This window comes from Vidua chalybeata, chromosome 15 (genome assembly GCF_026979565.1).
Source record: "Vidua chalybeata isolate OUT-0048 chromosome 15, bVidCha1 merged haplotype, whole genome shotgun sequence".
NCBI lineage: Eukaryota > Metazoa > Chordata > Aves > Passeriformes > Viduidae > Vidua > Vidua chalybeata.
This window is the reverse complement of record NC_071544.1, coordinates 16,779,641-16,794,813: the sequence shown is the minus strand read 5'-3', so window position 1 is coordinate 16,794,813 and position 15,173 is coordinate 16,779,641. Positions and strand designations below refer to the sequence as shown.

General features: G+C 48.8%; 1 protein-coding gene across 1 annotated transcript in view; it reads right to left on the bottom strand.

Moving 5' to 3' along the window:
* Positions 1-7,090: 7,090 nt before the first annotated feature.
* ADRB2 (adrenoceptor beta 2) overlaps positions 7,091-15,173 on the bottom strand; it is a 44,083-nt gene continuing 36,000 nt past the window's right edge. Inside the window, exon 2 of the mRNA XM_053956930.1 lies at positions 7,091-7,685. Within this exon, the coding sequence (XP_053812905.1) occupies positions 7,573-7,685 (113 nt within the window). The 3' untranslated portion in view covers positions 7,091-7,572. The remainder of the gene's footprint in view (positions 7,686-15,173) is intronic.

Genomic DNA, 15,173 nt, shown 5'->3' with positions numbered 1-15,173 from the left:
GCAGGGAAACTGGGAGGAAATAGGAAAACTGGGAAGAAACTGGCAAGAAATAGGTAGGAAACAGTCAGGAAAACTTGGAGGAAATAGGCAGGGAAACTTGGAGGAAACAGGCAGGGAAACTTGGAGGAAACAGGCAGGGAAACTGGGAGGAAACCGGTGGGAAACAGGTAGGAAAACTGGCAAGAAATAAGCAGGAAAGAGACAGGAAAACTGGTGGGAAACTGGCAGGAAAACTGGGAGGAAAGAGGCAGGAAACTGGCAAGAAATAGGCAGGAAACAGTCAGGAAAACTTGGAGGAAACAGGCAGGGAAACTTGGAGGAAATAGGCAGGGAAACTGGGAGGAAAACTGGCATAAGATTCTCCTCTCTCCACAGCACTGGGGACAAGTGTAGGATGCAGCACAAGTGCCAGCAATTCCTGCCATACTGCAGGAGAGGGGAGGGAAATGAAAAAGACTCCACATTTGGCCGTGGAGGCTCTTGGAATGCAGTCCAGGAATCAGGATGAATACACAGAAATGAGCTCCTGAGCAGCAGATGGGTTTTGAGGAAGGAAGAATAAATCCTTACGTAACCAAACTCCCTCTGTGCTCTGGTTATGGGCTGGTTGTTTTCTTTTGCTGCTTTGTTTGGGTTGGTTTTTTTTTTTTTTTTTCCTTGCTTTTGCACCTGCTCTGACCGAGGCACTGGGGCCACACAAGAGCATAAACCCACATTGGTCATAAATACAATATCTGCAGGATTTATGGGCTGATTGTGGGGTTTAATCCTCCCTTGCAGCTGATTGTTTAATGGCAGCACGAGTTTTTCTTCTCCTGTCTGACATTTAAGCCAGGCTTGATCCCAAAGTATTCCAACAATATAAATCAGGTTTAAAAAAACCCTTTCTCCAGTGCTTTGGGAAGGATTTCATGAATTCCTACACGACTCCAGAGCAGCAGGAGTCTCTCCCAGATTCCCCTGAGCCATCAGCAGGGTTTTGCCATTTTTATCTCATGGTGTGGCAGGAGGATGAGCTGTGAGCCCGGGTGGTGCCTGTGCTGGGGCAGAGCACTGAGAGGCAGGGATGCATCCAAGGTGTGAAAACACCAGTCACTTGTTTTTTTTTTTTTTTTAATCTGAAAAGTTTATTAGTAATAAAATAGTTATTAAAAAAAAAGTAGTAATAAAATTAGAGTAATAAAAATGAGGATTAGAACAGTACGAGACAATAAAAAAGCAAAGAATTTTGGATGTCTGGATGTTTTTGGGCACTGAGCTGCCAAAACCACGCTTTGTGAACAAAGGAACAACCCTTAAAAGCAACAGCCTGTTGCATATTCATACATCTCATACAGGGTGCAGAAACTCCTTGCTAATTAAGAATTTTCCTGGTTTTTTGTCAGCTTCTTCCCCTTACTCCTGGTGGTTCCATAAAGAGGAGAGAAGGTGGAAGGATGTTTGTCTTTTCTGATAAGGAGGCTGTAACTCTTTGTGTGCCCTGTCGCTGTTATCTCTGTGCAGAGAGTTTCTTGATTATCTCATCCCTTTCTTCAGCTAGTAAAAAATACCTTACATCACAGAGTTTCCATTTTAACATTATGTTATAACCTAAAACTAAATTTAACACACCACTTAATTAATACAGCACAACTTTCTAACATTACACATATAACATTTATTGTAATATTTGCGAAAAGCCAATCATAAAATAAGCATTTTTTCACAAAGGGAAGCCAAACCTGGCACCTTCAGAGCCATCTCTGTCTTCTGTGCCTGTGCCACGCCTATTTTGGGAGTTATTTGGCACCCCCAGAAGATTTGGGGGGTGTCCCTGTCCTGCCTTCTCTCAGTCCTTTCTTCCTGCATCGCCTGAACTCCTCCTTAAAGATCCTTTGCTGGCCTTGGCAGATTTTCTTCTGAAGTCTTTTTGCTGCTGTTTTGCTAAACTCCCAGGCATGAGCCGCTTTGTTCTCAAATCCTTTCCAAACCTGCCCTAAAAACTGGCACAAACTACTTTTGTGATGCGTCCCTCTGCTCTCTCTGGATTCATCTCCAGCTGGAAATCCCTTGATCTTCTTGTATTTCCACCTGGAAAGGTACAACAGCCTCAGGGACACTTAGGGAAGTCTCTGTTGGGCACTCTGCAAATCCTACTGGACCTCTGGTGATTTATTTTTTTTGCCGGAAAAGCTCTTGCCTGTGGAATGCAGCAGGTGATGCCACAGCAGCTAAAAATCCCACCACATTTCTCCCTGCTCACACTTTTTGTTTTTTTTTTGGGTGGCCGAGATGCTGCCAGCAGCCTCTGGCCCAAACCCGTGCAGGAGTGCAGGGCGTGGGTGTGAGAGAAACTCGGGGCTAATTAACAGCTCGTTAACATTTCCTGCTCTCCGGGCTCGAGGTCGGTACCTCGAGCAGCCTCGCAGCATTCCCAGCCCATCCCTGCCAAACCGCAGCTGCCATTCCTGTGGGATTTAGGGAAACGAGCCCTTTCCTTTTCCTTGCCCTCAAACAAGGGCGAGAGGCTTGGCTGATAGCAAAAAATAAACACGAACCACGATCGGGACAAAGGGGTGTCCCCGGGCGTGCCCGTCCTCCCCACCCCAGAATCTCCTGAAAATCCCCTTCATCCCTGCGGAGTGGGATTTCGCCCAACATCTGGATTTCTGCCTTGGTTTGGGTTCCGTTCCCAAAACCTGGCATGAAGAGCAGCGCTGCGGGAGAGGGGGGAGAGGGAAGCAGCAGGAAAGGGGGACTGGAGTGTGGAAAATGTATATTTTATGATTGGCTTTTCGCAAATATTACAATGAATGTTATATGTGTAATGCTAGAAAGTTGTGCTGTGTTAATTAAGTGGTGTGTTAAATATGGTTTTAGGTTACAACATAACGTTAAAATAGAAACTCTGCGATGTATTTTTTTACTAGCTGAAGAAAGGGATGAGATAATCAAGAAACTCTCTGCACAGAGATAACAGCGACAGGGCACACAAAGAGTTACAGCCTCCTTATCAGAAAAGACAAACATCCTTCCACCTTCTCTCCTCTTTATGGAACCACCAGGAGTAAGGGGAAGAAGTTGAGAAAAAACAGAAAAATTCTTAATTAGCAAGGAATTTCTGCACCCTGTATGAGATGTATGAATATGCAACAGGCTGTTGCTTTTAAGGGTTGTTCCTTTGTTCACAAGGCGTGGTTTTGGCAGCTCAGTGCCCAAAAACATCCAGACATCCAAAATTCTTTGCTTTTTTATTGTCTCGTATGTCCTAATCCTCATCGTCCAAATTTTTATTACTCTAATTTTATTACTATTTTAAATAACTATTTTATTACTAATAAACTTTTAAGATTTTAAGAAACAAGTGATTGGTGTTTTTTGCAATAGTTGTTAAGCAGGTACTGTTAGTTTGGTGATGGTAAAAGGGGTTGGTTACAGTTATTTTGGTTATGGTGAAAGGGGTTTAAAGGGGTTACAGTTAGTTTGGTGATGCTAAAACCGGGTTTAAAGGGGTTCCTGTTAGTTTGGTGATGCTAAAACCGGGTTTAAAGGGGTTACAGTTTTTTTGGTGATGCTAAAACCGGGTTTAAAGGGGTTACAGTTCGTTTGGTGATGCTAAAACCGGGTTTAAAGGGGTTACAGTTCGTTTGGTGATGCTAAAACCGGGTTTAAAGGGGTTACAGTTTGTTTGGTGATGCTAAAACCGGGTTTAAAGGGGTTACAGTTCGTTTGGTGATGCTAAAACCGGGTTTAAAGGGGTTACAGTTCGTTTGGTGATGCTAAAACCGGGTTTAAAGGGGTTACAGTTTGTTTGGTGATGCTAAAACCGGGTTTAAAGGGGTTACAGTTAGTTTGGTGATGGTAAAACCGGGTTTAAAGGGGTTACAGTTCGTTTGGTGATGGTAAAACCGGGTTTAAGGGGGTTCCTGTTAGTTTGGTGATGCTAAAACCGGGTTTAAAGGGGTTCCTGTTAGTTTGGTGATGGTAAAACCGGGTTTAAAGGGGTTCCTGTTAGTTTGGTGATGCTAAAACCGGGTTTAAAGGGGTTACAGTTCGTTTGGTGATGGTAAAACCGGGTTTAAAGGGGTTCCTGTTAGTTTGGTGATGCTAAAACCGGGTTTAAAGCGCGGCTTGTCAGAAATACGGCGCTCGATGTACCGTATTACACCTAAGGAAAGCGCAGCGCCCCCAGCGGAACGAGCCAGCCTGGCCAGAACTGCCGCGGGCCAATGGAGCGCCTTAAACCTTCATGCAGATGAAGGATCCAAACAGAAACCAATGCAAAGGGACACAGAGCAGGATAAAAAGGGACATCTGACCCGCTGAGCCCGTGCCGCTCCGCCCGGACCGTCGGGGCCGTCGCTGCTCGCAGGACCCAGCGCCGGCGCCGCAGCATTCCCGGCGGGATCGCTCCCGCTCGGCCCGCGGGCCCCTTGCTTTGGGCCTTTCTTTGTATTGCAATAAATGCTGAAATCACTTCTAGCACCGGGACTGTGCTCCCGTTTATAACCACTCCTGTCGCCCTGTTCTTTCAGAAGTTTTAGAGTTCTTTTAAAGGTTTTCTATGCCTTCTGATGTTTACATACTTCTACTGGAGTTTCTCAGCGTGTTCATGTAAATAATAATTATTTTGCATTCTTCTTTGTAAGAGGAAATAATTGATAGACTGCTAGTTTGACCAGTGTGGTTGGAGAGGTGGCAATTTCTTCCTCCAATCCACGGTTACTTTTAGAATTCTGTATGTGAAAAATGCACATTTTATGATTGGCTTTACGCAATAGTTACAATGAATATTATATGTGTAATGTTGGAAAGTTATGCTGTATTAATTCTCTCAAGTGGTGTGTTGAATGTATTTTTAGGTTATAACACAATGTTAAAATAGAAACTATACTATGTAAGATGCTTTTTAACTAGCTCAAGAAAGAGATGAGATAATCAAGGAGTTCTTCACACAAGGATAACAATTACAGAAATCCCTAAATTTTCCAGAGGAGAGGAATTTATGGCTTTCCTTATCAACAGAAATGAACTTCTTCAAGCCTGACTTAGACTCGAAGGCACCTGGGAATTAACAGAAACTTTTTGAGAAGTTCCAGACGAAGTTCTTATTTTAAATAAAATATATGCATAATCATGAAGTGTTTTGTATGTGCAACAGGCTGTTGCTTTTAAGGTGATTCCTTTGTTCACAAGGCGTGCTTGTCATGGCTTAAGTGCCCAAGAGCATCCGGACATCCATAATTCTTTGCTTTTTATTGTCTTGTAATTGTCCTAAATCTAAATTTTTATTACTCTAATTGTGTTACTATTTTTATAACCATTTTATTATTATTAAACTTTAAAAATTTTAAAAACCAAGTGATTGGCGTTTTTCACACTATATATTATGAAGTCAGCTCCCTTGGGAATGAGCTCCAGGGAGCATTAATGAGGCTGGATTTACTCAGCCCAAACCAAAGGCTGTCCTGGGTGCCTGCAGTGCTCTCACACAGTCGGACTCCAGTCAGTGATGACATTATCTGACATTATCTGAGGTTGTGTAAACACCAAAGTCCCCGTCCTGCACCTCCCAAAGCTCCTCTGCTCCCAGCCAGCCCACCCTGTTCTCACTGCTGCAGGGCAGCCAGCAGCTCAGGGGGTTAAACCTGGCTTCTGGAGTTAAACCTGCCTTCTGGAGTTAAACCTGGCTTCTGGAGTTAAACCTGCCTTCAGGAGTTAAACCTGGCTTCTGGAGTGAAACCTGCCTTCAGGAGTTAAACCTGGCTTCTGGAGTTAAACCTGCCTTCAGGAGTGAAACCTGCCTTCAGGAGTTAAACCTGCCTTCAGGAGTTAAACCTGGCTTCTGGAGTGAAACCTGCCTTCAGGAGTTAAACCTGCCTTCAGGAGTTAAACCTGCCTTCTGGAGTTAAACCTGGCTTCTGGAGTGAAACCTGCCTTCAGGAGTTAAACCTGCCTTCAGGAGTTAAACCTGCCTTCAGGAGTTAAACCTGCCTTCAGGAGTTAAACCTGGCTTCTGGAGTGAAACCTGCCTTCAGGAGTTAAACCTGCCTTCTGGAGTTAAACCTGCCTTCAGGAGTTAAACCTACCTTCAGGAGTTAAACCTGCCTTCAGGAGTTAAACCTGCCTTCAGGAGTTAAACCTCAGCCCCGGAGCCGGGAGGAGCAGCCTTGATGTGCTGGGATCCGTGCTGGGATCTGAGCACGTTTGTGTGTCGATATCCCAAAGCCCCAGACTGGTTTGGGTTGGAAGGGCCCCTAAAATCATCCCATGCCACCCCTGCCATGGCAGGGACACCTCCCACTGCCCCAGGCTGCTCCAGCCTGGCCTTGGGCACTGCCAGGGATGCAGGGGCAGCCACAGCTTCTCTGGGCACCCTGTGCCAAGCCCTCAAATTCTTCCTAATATTTAAATTAATCAATTCTCTTCCACCGGCTCAATGCCAAAAGCTTCACCCCGAAGAGGCAATTCTGCATTTTCTCCATGTTCTCCAGGTGCAGGCAGGATTTTTTTTGGGAAGGCTGGGGCTGCACCCCATGGGATGAATTTTTTGAGGGACAGAGTCTCAAACTCAGAGCCTGCCTGCGAGAAACACAGCCAGGGCTGGCAGTGGGCAGGGGTTACCATGGCAAGGAGCTGCTCCCGATCCCTGCATCTCTTCCAGCCTCAGCTGGAGCCTGCAGAAATCACCCCCAGCAGCCAGAGCTGCTTCACATCCAGGCACACACCAGCTGAACCTGCTAATTCAGCTTTAGTTACACAGTAATCACGTTTATTAAAAAAACAAACAAACAAACAAAAAAAACCAAACAAAAAACCAAAACAAACAAAAAAAAAAACCAAAAAAAAAAAAAAAACCCAAAAAAAAAAAAAAAAAAAAAACCAAACAAAAAACCCCAACAGATTTAAAAAAAAATTTACTGATATTCCATGACTGCCCAGGAGACAGGGATTGATTTCCTGCTCATTAGACAATCTTCCATTATTATTATTATTATTATTATTATTATTATTATTATTATGCATCACTGGATTGAATTTCACATACAAAAAGTGATGAAACCCAAAGGGATAAACATGAGATACTTGTAACTTAATTTACGTGGAAGAGCTTTATTAACTACAAACTAAAACTACAAATCTATAAAACTTTTCTTAACTCACGTACGTGATATTTGTCTGTTAATTGTGAGAGTCAATCACCCCATTACTCATCTCTCACAGCTCCAAGCCTGGAACATTCCAGGAGAGTTTTAGCCACATCCCCCCCTCAAAAAAAGGGTTTAAAAAAGGCTGTGTCTCACTGCCTTGAGGAGGGACAGACTCCCAGAAAAGCAGGATCTTCTCCCACCCCTCCTTCCAGCAGTGGCCACTTGGGAATGCAGGAGAATCCAGAGGGTTAAAGAATTTTGAGTGCTTCTGAGCGATTCTCCTTTCCAAGCGCTCCCACTGCAGTGTTTGTCACCACATCCCACAAGGAACACTCCTTGTGGTGCCACAGCCTCGTCACGTCTCGTTAGTTAATTAGAGGACGGAGGAAGAAGTCGGAGCAGCCCCAGAGAAGGTGTGGAAATGTGAAAATGTTCGGCGAGCTCAGGCAGCGGGTGACAGCCACACCTGGGGCAGCTTGTCCCTGTCCCTGGGGATGAGCAGGGACCAGCTCCGCTGGGAAAAGCCGCTCAGTGCAACGGGAAAACGAGGCGGTGCTAATGAAACCAAAACAAAAAAAGAGAGAGCGTCTCAGGGGAGGGAGAGAAAAGAGAAAATTCACATTTTTGCTTCCAGCAGGCGGGAGGGAACATCCCTGTGCCACACCCCGCCTGCCCCGGGCAGCATTCCCGGGTGATTCCCGGCTTTTCCAGCCCTGGGGGTGCTGCCTGCTCTGCTCCCTTTGCCCAGGGCTCGAATCCTTCCTGTCTTTTATTTGCCAAACCTCAGCATTTCCCAATCTCTGCAGGCAACCACAGCCAGAGAGCAAAGCCCCAGCAGCACTGGAGGAGGACACCAGGAAATCTGAATTTGCCTCTGCCCAAAGCAGCTGGAAAAGTGGAAGATTTTAATTCCCAGCAGCGCTCTCCCCCTGCAGCCCCACCACGGGCAGGAGCGGCTCCTCCGTGGCAAATTCCCAGAATTTGCTTTTCCAGGTTGACTTTTAGAACCCCTCTGCTGGTTATTTACTGCTGAGCTCTACATTTAGGGAGTATGTTGTACCTGACTCATTTTATGGCCTGCCTTGCCTTTTTATCTTGCCTGGCTATTAATTTAACCCAGCAAATCTCTGTGTTTGTCAGCTCCGATTCCTGGGGTACCGCAGCACTTTGTTTGGAAACTGATTTGTGCTTCCTGATGCTTCAATAAAGCCGTTTGGAATAAACACAGCTCTTCATTTCCCTGGCAGTACGCGGGGAACAGGCAGGAGCTGAGCACAAAAATAGACATTTATTTCACAAGTGGAGCAAGGGGAGGGCAACAGGGACGGGGTCGCCTCTAAATAAGGTGAAGATTGCAGGGCAAACGAACCTGGTTTTATCCAGCAGGACCTGCTGGGTGCAATATTCTGATTTTTTTGCTGTCTGCTGTGCCCAGGGAAGGGGTTCTGAGCTCCCCCAGCCTGGCACTGCCTCCTTGTCCTGGTATTTCCCAGCTCTGGGTGTGCAACACACCGGGGAGGGGAAGAGGGAGACTCGATCAGGAATCCAGGGAAAACAAGGCAAAGCTGGGAATGGAGTTTGTCCCTCGCCTTTGGAGAGGTCACAGACTCCCTGTCCTGCTTCTCCCCACTGCATGAATCCCAATTTTCCATGTCCTTTCCATGTCCCTTCTCACACCTGATTTCTCACCAGTCGGGAGCCCTCAGTGTGGCAGGAGAGGACAGGAGGGGTTAATTTGAAAGGGGTTAATTTGAAAGGGGTTAATTTGAAATGGGTTAATTTGAATTTTTTTTTTTTTTTTTTTTTTTTTTTTTTTTGCCAGCGGATTTTCCTCTCTGTTGTCCTGCAACATGCCAAGGCTGCAGCTTGGAGAGCTCCTCATTCCCACCCTGCCCACATTTTCCAGGGGGATGGGCAGCAGGGTGAGGTTTGGCCAGGCTGGAAGGGACCTAAACCATCCTCAACTTCCACCACCCTTCAAATGAGACGGGAAAATCCTATCATGAAGCCGAAGAGAAGCTGAACAGAGAAAGGAGCTCAAGTGGCTGCTTTACCAAAATGCTCCATTTTCCTCTGAAATTAATTAGCTGAACCCTGACAAAACCTGTTATTAAAAGAGCACCCTTGTCTTTTTAATCATCTGAGCTGTTTATAAAGTGCTGCCAGAGGCTGGAAATCAAACCCTCTCCTCCAGCTCTTTTGTTCGTCTCTATCTGGGGGAAATTCATTAAAAAATTACTGGCAGCCCTGAGCCAACAATAGGCAGTAGGCATCTCAAAAAGTCCTGTAATGAACAACCACTGTCAAATGGTGAAAGGAAAAATAGGGCAGCAAACAACGGCTCGGGCACTTGGCTGCCGCGGGGGCTGCAATTAGGAGCTGTGTGATTCACACCCCAGCCCTCGCCCACCGCTGCTCTTTAGAGGATGATTCAAGGATTGCATCACTGCGGTTCCCTGGGACTCTCCTTTTGGTGGTGGAAAAAAAAAAAAAAAGGCACGAGGGTGGGTTGCTCTGAAGCTGCAAAAGCAACTGAAAATGTAAAAGTGATTTTTTTTTTTTTTTTTGCTGCTCGTGGCACGGTCCCGGGACAGCTCAGAGTCCTGGAGCTCCCTCCGTGCCACTGCGGGGTGGGCAGGGCTGCAGGTGAGGGAGCTGAGCCTGACCCTGGGGATGGAGAGGGGATGGGGAGAGCATCCTCTGGTCCTGGGGGAGGAGGCACCAGGGATGGAGCAGCTCTGCTGGGGGAAAGGGCTGGGATCGCTCACCTGGAGACGAGAAGCTTTGGGGGGAGCTCAGTGTGGCCTCACAGGGCCTGGAGGAGCTGCAGGAAACACGGAGAGAGAGGATTTGCAAAGGCTGGAGGGACAGGACACAGGGAATGGCTCCCAGTGCCAGAGGGCAGGGTTAGCTGGGGTGTTGGGAAGAATTCCTCCCTGTGAGGGGCTGGGATGGAATTCCCAGAGAAGCAGCGGCTGCTCCATCCCTGGAAGTGTCCAAGGATGGGGCTTGGAGCCACCTGGGTCAGTGGGAAGTGTCCCTGCCCACGGCAGGGGTGGCACTGGATGGGCTTCGAGGTCCCTCCCAGCCCATCCCACCCAGGGACCCTCTGGTGCTGTGGTTTGGCATTTTTTAAGGAGATAAAAAAGGAGGTTTGTGGTGCAGGGCATTTTTCCACAGCTGCCACGCTGTGGGGACCCTTCCCTGGTGGCACCACGTCCATGTGGTGACATGGCAGGAGTGGGCACTGCCCCAAGATTCGTCTCTCTGCAAGCACAAACTGCTGCTGGGACTCGCTCCAGATGATCCCCATCGATCCAGCCCCGTAAATGACTCAATCCAATGTTCTCCAAACCTGTGCCTAACAGGAAAACTTGATTGGATTTGCTACTGGAGATTGGCTTGGTTTCAGTTACGTTGCTGGGGATTTTTTTTTCCTTTTTCCCTGTGGAACACGGTGTGGTTTTACAAATGAGGAATTCCTCCGTGGCCCTTGCGTGGAGCCCTGCAGCTCTGAAGGATTCACACCCGGGTGACCACAGCTGGGGCACCACCCGTGCCACTGTCACCTCCAGGGTCCTCACAGCCACCACGGGCAGAGCAGCTCCTGCAGTTCCTGCAGCTCCTGCAGCTCCTGCAGCTCCTTCAGTTCCTCCAGTTCCTGCAGCTCCTGCAGTTCCTGCAGCTCCTGCAGCTCCTGCAGCTCCTCCAGTTCCTGCAGCTCCTCCAGTTCCTGCAGCTCCTGCAACTCCTGCAGCTCCTTCAGTTCCTCCACTTCCTCCAGTTCCTGCAGCTCCTGCAGCTCCTCCAGTTCCTGCAGCTCCTGCAGCTCCTTCAGTTCCTCCAGCTCCTGCAGCTCCTGCAGCTCCTCCAGTTCCTGCAGCTCCTTCAGTTGCTCCAGCTCCTGCAGCTCCTGCAGCTCCTTCAGTTCCTCCACTTCCTGCAATTCCTGCAGCTCTGCACCCCCTGCAGCTCCTGCAGTTCCTGCAGCTCCTCCAGTTCCTGCAGTTCCTGCAGCTCCTTCAGTTCCTCCACTTCTTGCAGTTCCTGCAGCTCTGCACCCCCTGCAGCTCCTGCAGTTCCTGCAGCTCCTGCAGCTCCTGCAGCCTGGGCTGGCCCTGCCCAGGGAGCCCAGGCTGGAGCAGAGGGGACAGGACAGGTCCAGCGAAGGCAGAGGATCACAAAATCCCTCTGTGCCTGTGGCTGGCATCCCTAGGGACAACAACAGTTGCACAGCCTGGTGGTGCTTGTCCTGGAGAGAGCTTCCTGCCTTTACAGAGGAATTCAGAAGACAAAATGCAGGAGGGGATGGAGCTGATGTTTCAGATTTCCTCTTGGCAGCACTGGGAAGAAATCCCAAAAACCCCAGTGCATCCATCCATCCATCCATCCATCCATCCATCCATCCATCCATCCAAACGCTGCCCATCCCTCTGCACCTCACATTTACTGTTAAACAAAAATCTCTGCTACTGACTTTGGGGTTGTTTGCACCTTAATTAGGGCAGAGAAACCTCCCTAATCATTTTAATGACCACATTTTGTCAGAGTGGGGACCCAGAGCTTGCCCCAGCCCCGAGCTCTGTGCCTGGGCAGCCAGCTGGGAGCTGGGGGCATGGAGATGTTCCTGCTCTCCAATCCCTGGGCCTCAGAGAAGTTGGACAAATAAAAGTGACCTGGAGGTCCAGGGCTGCTTCTGGTTGGGCTCAAAGAGATGAAATCCATTTTGGGATCTCTCTCAGCGGTGTCACTCTGCTGCCAGGATTTTAAGGGCACCTGTCAGGGATATTTTGGGAAACAGAGGCTCCTGCCTGCTGCCCCTGTGCACAGAATTCCATGTCAAACGAGGTCTGCTGGAGCAGGGCTCAGGGGAAGCTGTGGTTTAGTGGGAAGCCAGGATGAGAAAGTGGCTTCTGAGCCTCCTGTGCCACACAGGGCCAGCCTGGGCTCCGTGGGTTGGGGTTTGGCCTCTTCTGTGCAACTTCCACCACTGTGGGGTCATCTCGAGCTTTGCCCAGCCCCAGGGGCTTTTCCCAGGGACCTGCCAGGGTGGGGAGGGAAATGAGCTCAACGTCTGCACACGGAGCCTGCCCCTCACACGCTGCACCAGCTCCTGGGGTGCTCTGGGGTTTGGGTGCTGGGCAAGGCAGAACATTCCCACGAAATTCCCACCGGAGCATCCGAGTTTCGGGGGTGGGTTTGATGCCAAACCCACAGAGAGGCTGAAACCCCTAAAGCTGCATGGCCTGGGGGGTCCAGCCTGGCTCTGCCCCGCTGCCCCAGGACAGGGTCTGCCCACGCACAAGGGCTATTTTTGGAACCACCTCATTTCTTTATCTCCTTAATTAGCTCACAATTCCCCTGATTTTTGAGGGGCAGCACCTAAACTGACCACGGGCACCTTGCCACGGGCAGCTGGGCTTTGGCTCCACGCAGAGCAGGGATTTGCTTGGATCATGCTCAGGAAAACAGGGAAAAAGCAGAGGGACAGAGCGTGTTCTGAACCAGAAACCACAGCAGAAAATGCAGCAGGAGGAGGAATCCTCGGAGCTGGAGAAGGACCCTGCTGTGATTTACGTGTGCACTGAGCTCCTGGGGAAGGGATGTGGGTGTGCTGCTGCTCGTGGAATGAGCAGACCTGGCATTCAGCAACACATTTGCAGGATTATGTTGCAATTAATGTGATTTAATGTCAGAGCCTCTTTATTGCTCTTGTCCCACTCTTTCCCTGCAAGACTTCACCAGACTAAAACTTTGTCTTCAGGAATCACAGAATTGTGGGATGGTTTGGGTTGGAAGGGACTTTAAAATCATCTCATTCCATGGGCAGGGTCACCTTTCACTATCCCAGGTTGTTCCAAGCCCTGCCCGACCTGGCCTTGGGCACTCAGGGATTCCCTGGCGTGGGGGAACGACCACTTCCATGAATTTCATTTATTTATTGAAAGAACTGTTATTCAGTCCCAAATGCAGTAAATGATCCTCTTGCTCATAAATTCTCTGCATCAGCAGAAGTATTTGATGCTGCTGAAGGCTGCATTCATCACTAAAAGACAGGAATCCATTTCCCACTGGGATTTATCCCTGGGCCTGGGCAGGGAATGCAGACACAGCTCTCTGGCAGGAAACTTCCCACTCAGAACTCCTGGTGGTTTTCCACGGTTTCGGTTCAAAACCCCCGAGGATGGAGGGAATGGGGGAAAACAGGGATGTCAGTGTGGGTGGAGCTGCCCAGGTGCAGGAGGGAGCAGGTGAAGGTCACGGGCCAGGCCTGAGGGACACTTCTGTCATCACAGAGACACCTGGCCAGGGCAGGATGGAGCCAGGGCACTGCCCTGGGGGGGGATTAATCCTGAAAAGCAGATGGAAAATCAGCCCTGCCATGAGTCTGGAGGGAAATCCAGCTGCAGGTGCAGGGCACGCTGAGTCAGGCTCTTTTTTCTGCCCTCTAATAATCCCCTGAGAAGGGGCCCTGGAAGCTGAGCCATGTGAGGTCTTGGGAGAGGTTTCCAGGGAAAAGCAGAGCTTTGGGATCTCTGGAGAGCCTGGCCGTGTGTGAGTCCTGCAGGGGCTGCAGCGATGTGGGATTTACAACCATTTAAATGAGAAGGGAGAGCCAGCTTGGGTTCAAGAAACACCCCCCAAAAAAACAGGCAGAAGGGACATTTTCCAGGCACAGAAACCCCCACCTCAGAGTCTTTCTGCTCCAGAAGAAAAGCCAGGCAATAAATACTAGGAAAATGAATAATGATGAATGAATAATAAATGTCATTATTGTCCTCAGTGCTGCCAGCCGTGAGCATCTTGCTCTGGACCTGCTCCATCCCATCCAGCCTGGCCTTGGGCACTGCCAGGGATGCAGGGGCAGCCACAGCTGCTCTGGGCACCCTGTGCCAGGGTCTCCCCTCCCTCACAGGGAGGGATTTTCCCCCTAATATTTAACCTAAATTTCCCAAGGACTCCAGCTTGGCCCTTCACTTCCCCAGCTGGGGCAGGGTTTGTGGCTGAGCAAATCCCAGCCCTCTCTTGTGCATTTGGGGCTCCTTAATCCTCCCTGCCCTCAAGCAGCTCCAAAAATAGCTGTGAGCTCCCTCCGAGGGCAGCCTCAACAACAGGTGATGCCCTGGAGGGGCTGCTTGGAGCCCGCTGGAATTTCTGCTGCTGTTATCCCAGCAGGAGCACCTGGGATGCAGCAGAGCTTGGGGTGGGGGTGGCAGGATGGGAGACCAAGGAGGGGCTCCCCCTCTCCCACCTGTCCTGCCAAAATCCTGCCAAAATACTGCCAGAATCCTGCCAAAATCCTGAAAAAAAACCTGCCAGAATGCTGCCAAAATCCTGCCAGAATCCTGACAAAATACTGAAAAAATCCTGCCAGAATCCTGTCAAAATTCTGTCAAAATCCTGCCAGAATCCAGAAAAAATCCTGAAAAAAACCTGCCAGAATGCTGCCAGAATCCTGACAAAATGCTGAAAAAATCCTGCCAAAATCCTGCCAGAATCCTGAAAAAAACCTGAAAATATCCTACCAAAATTCTGCCAAAATCCTGCCAAAATCCAGTCAAAATCCTGCCAGAATCCTGCCAAAATCCAGTCAAAATTCTGCCAGAATCCTGCCAAAATCCAGTCAAAATCCTGCCAGAATCCTGACAAAATCCTGAAAAAAACCTGCCAGAATGCTGCCAGAATCCTGACAAAATACTGAAAAAATTCTACCAAAATTCTGCCAGAATCCTGCCAAAATCTGCCAGAATCCTGCCAGAATCCTGACAAATTCCTGTCAAAATCTTGCCAAAATCCTGACAAAATCCTGCCAGAATCCTGACAAAATACTGTCAAAATCATGACAAAATCCTGCCAGAATCCTGCCAAAATCCTGCCAAAATTCTGTCAAAATCTGGCCAAAATATTGAAAAAATCCTGCCAAAATCCTGCCAGAATCCTGCCAAACTCCTGCCAAAATCCTGCCAGAATCCTGCCAAACTCCTGCCAAAATCCTGCCAGAATCTGCCCTGTTCCCAGCTTTCTGTGGCTCGGCCCCAGCTG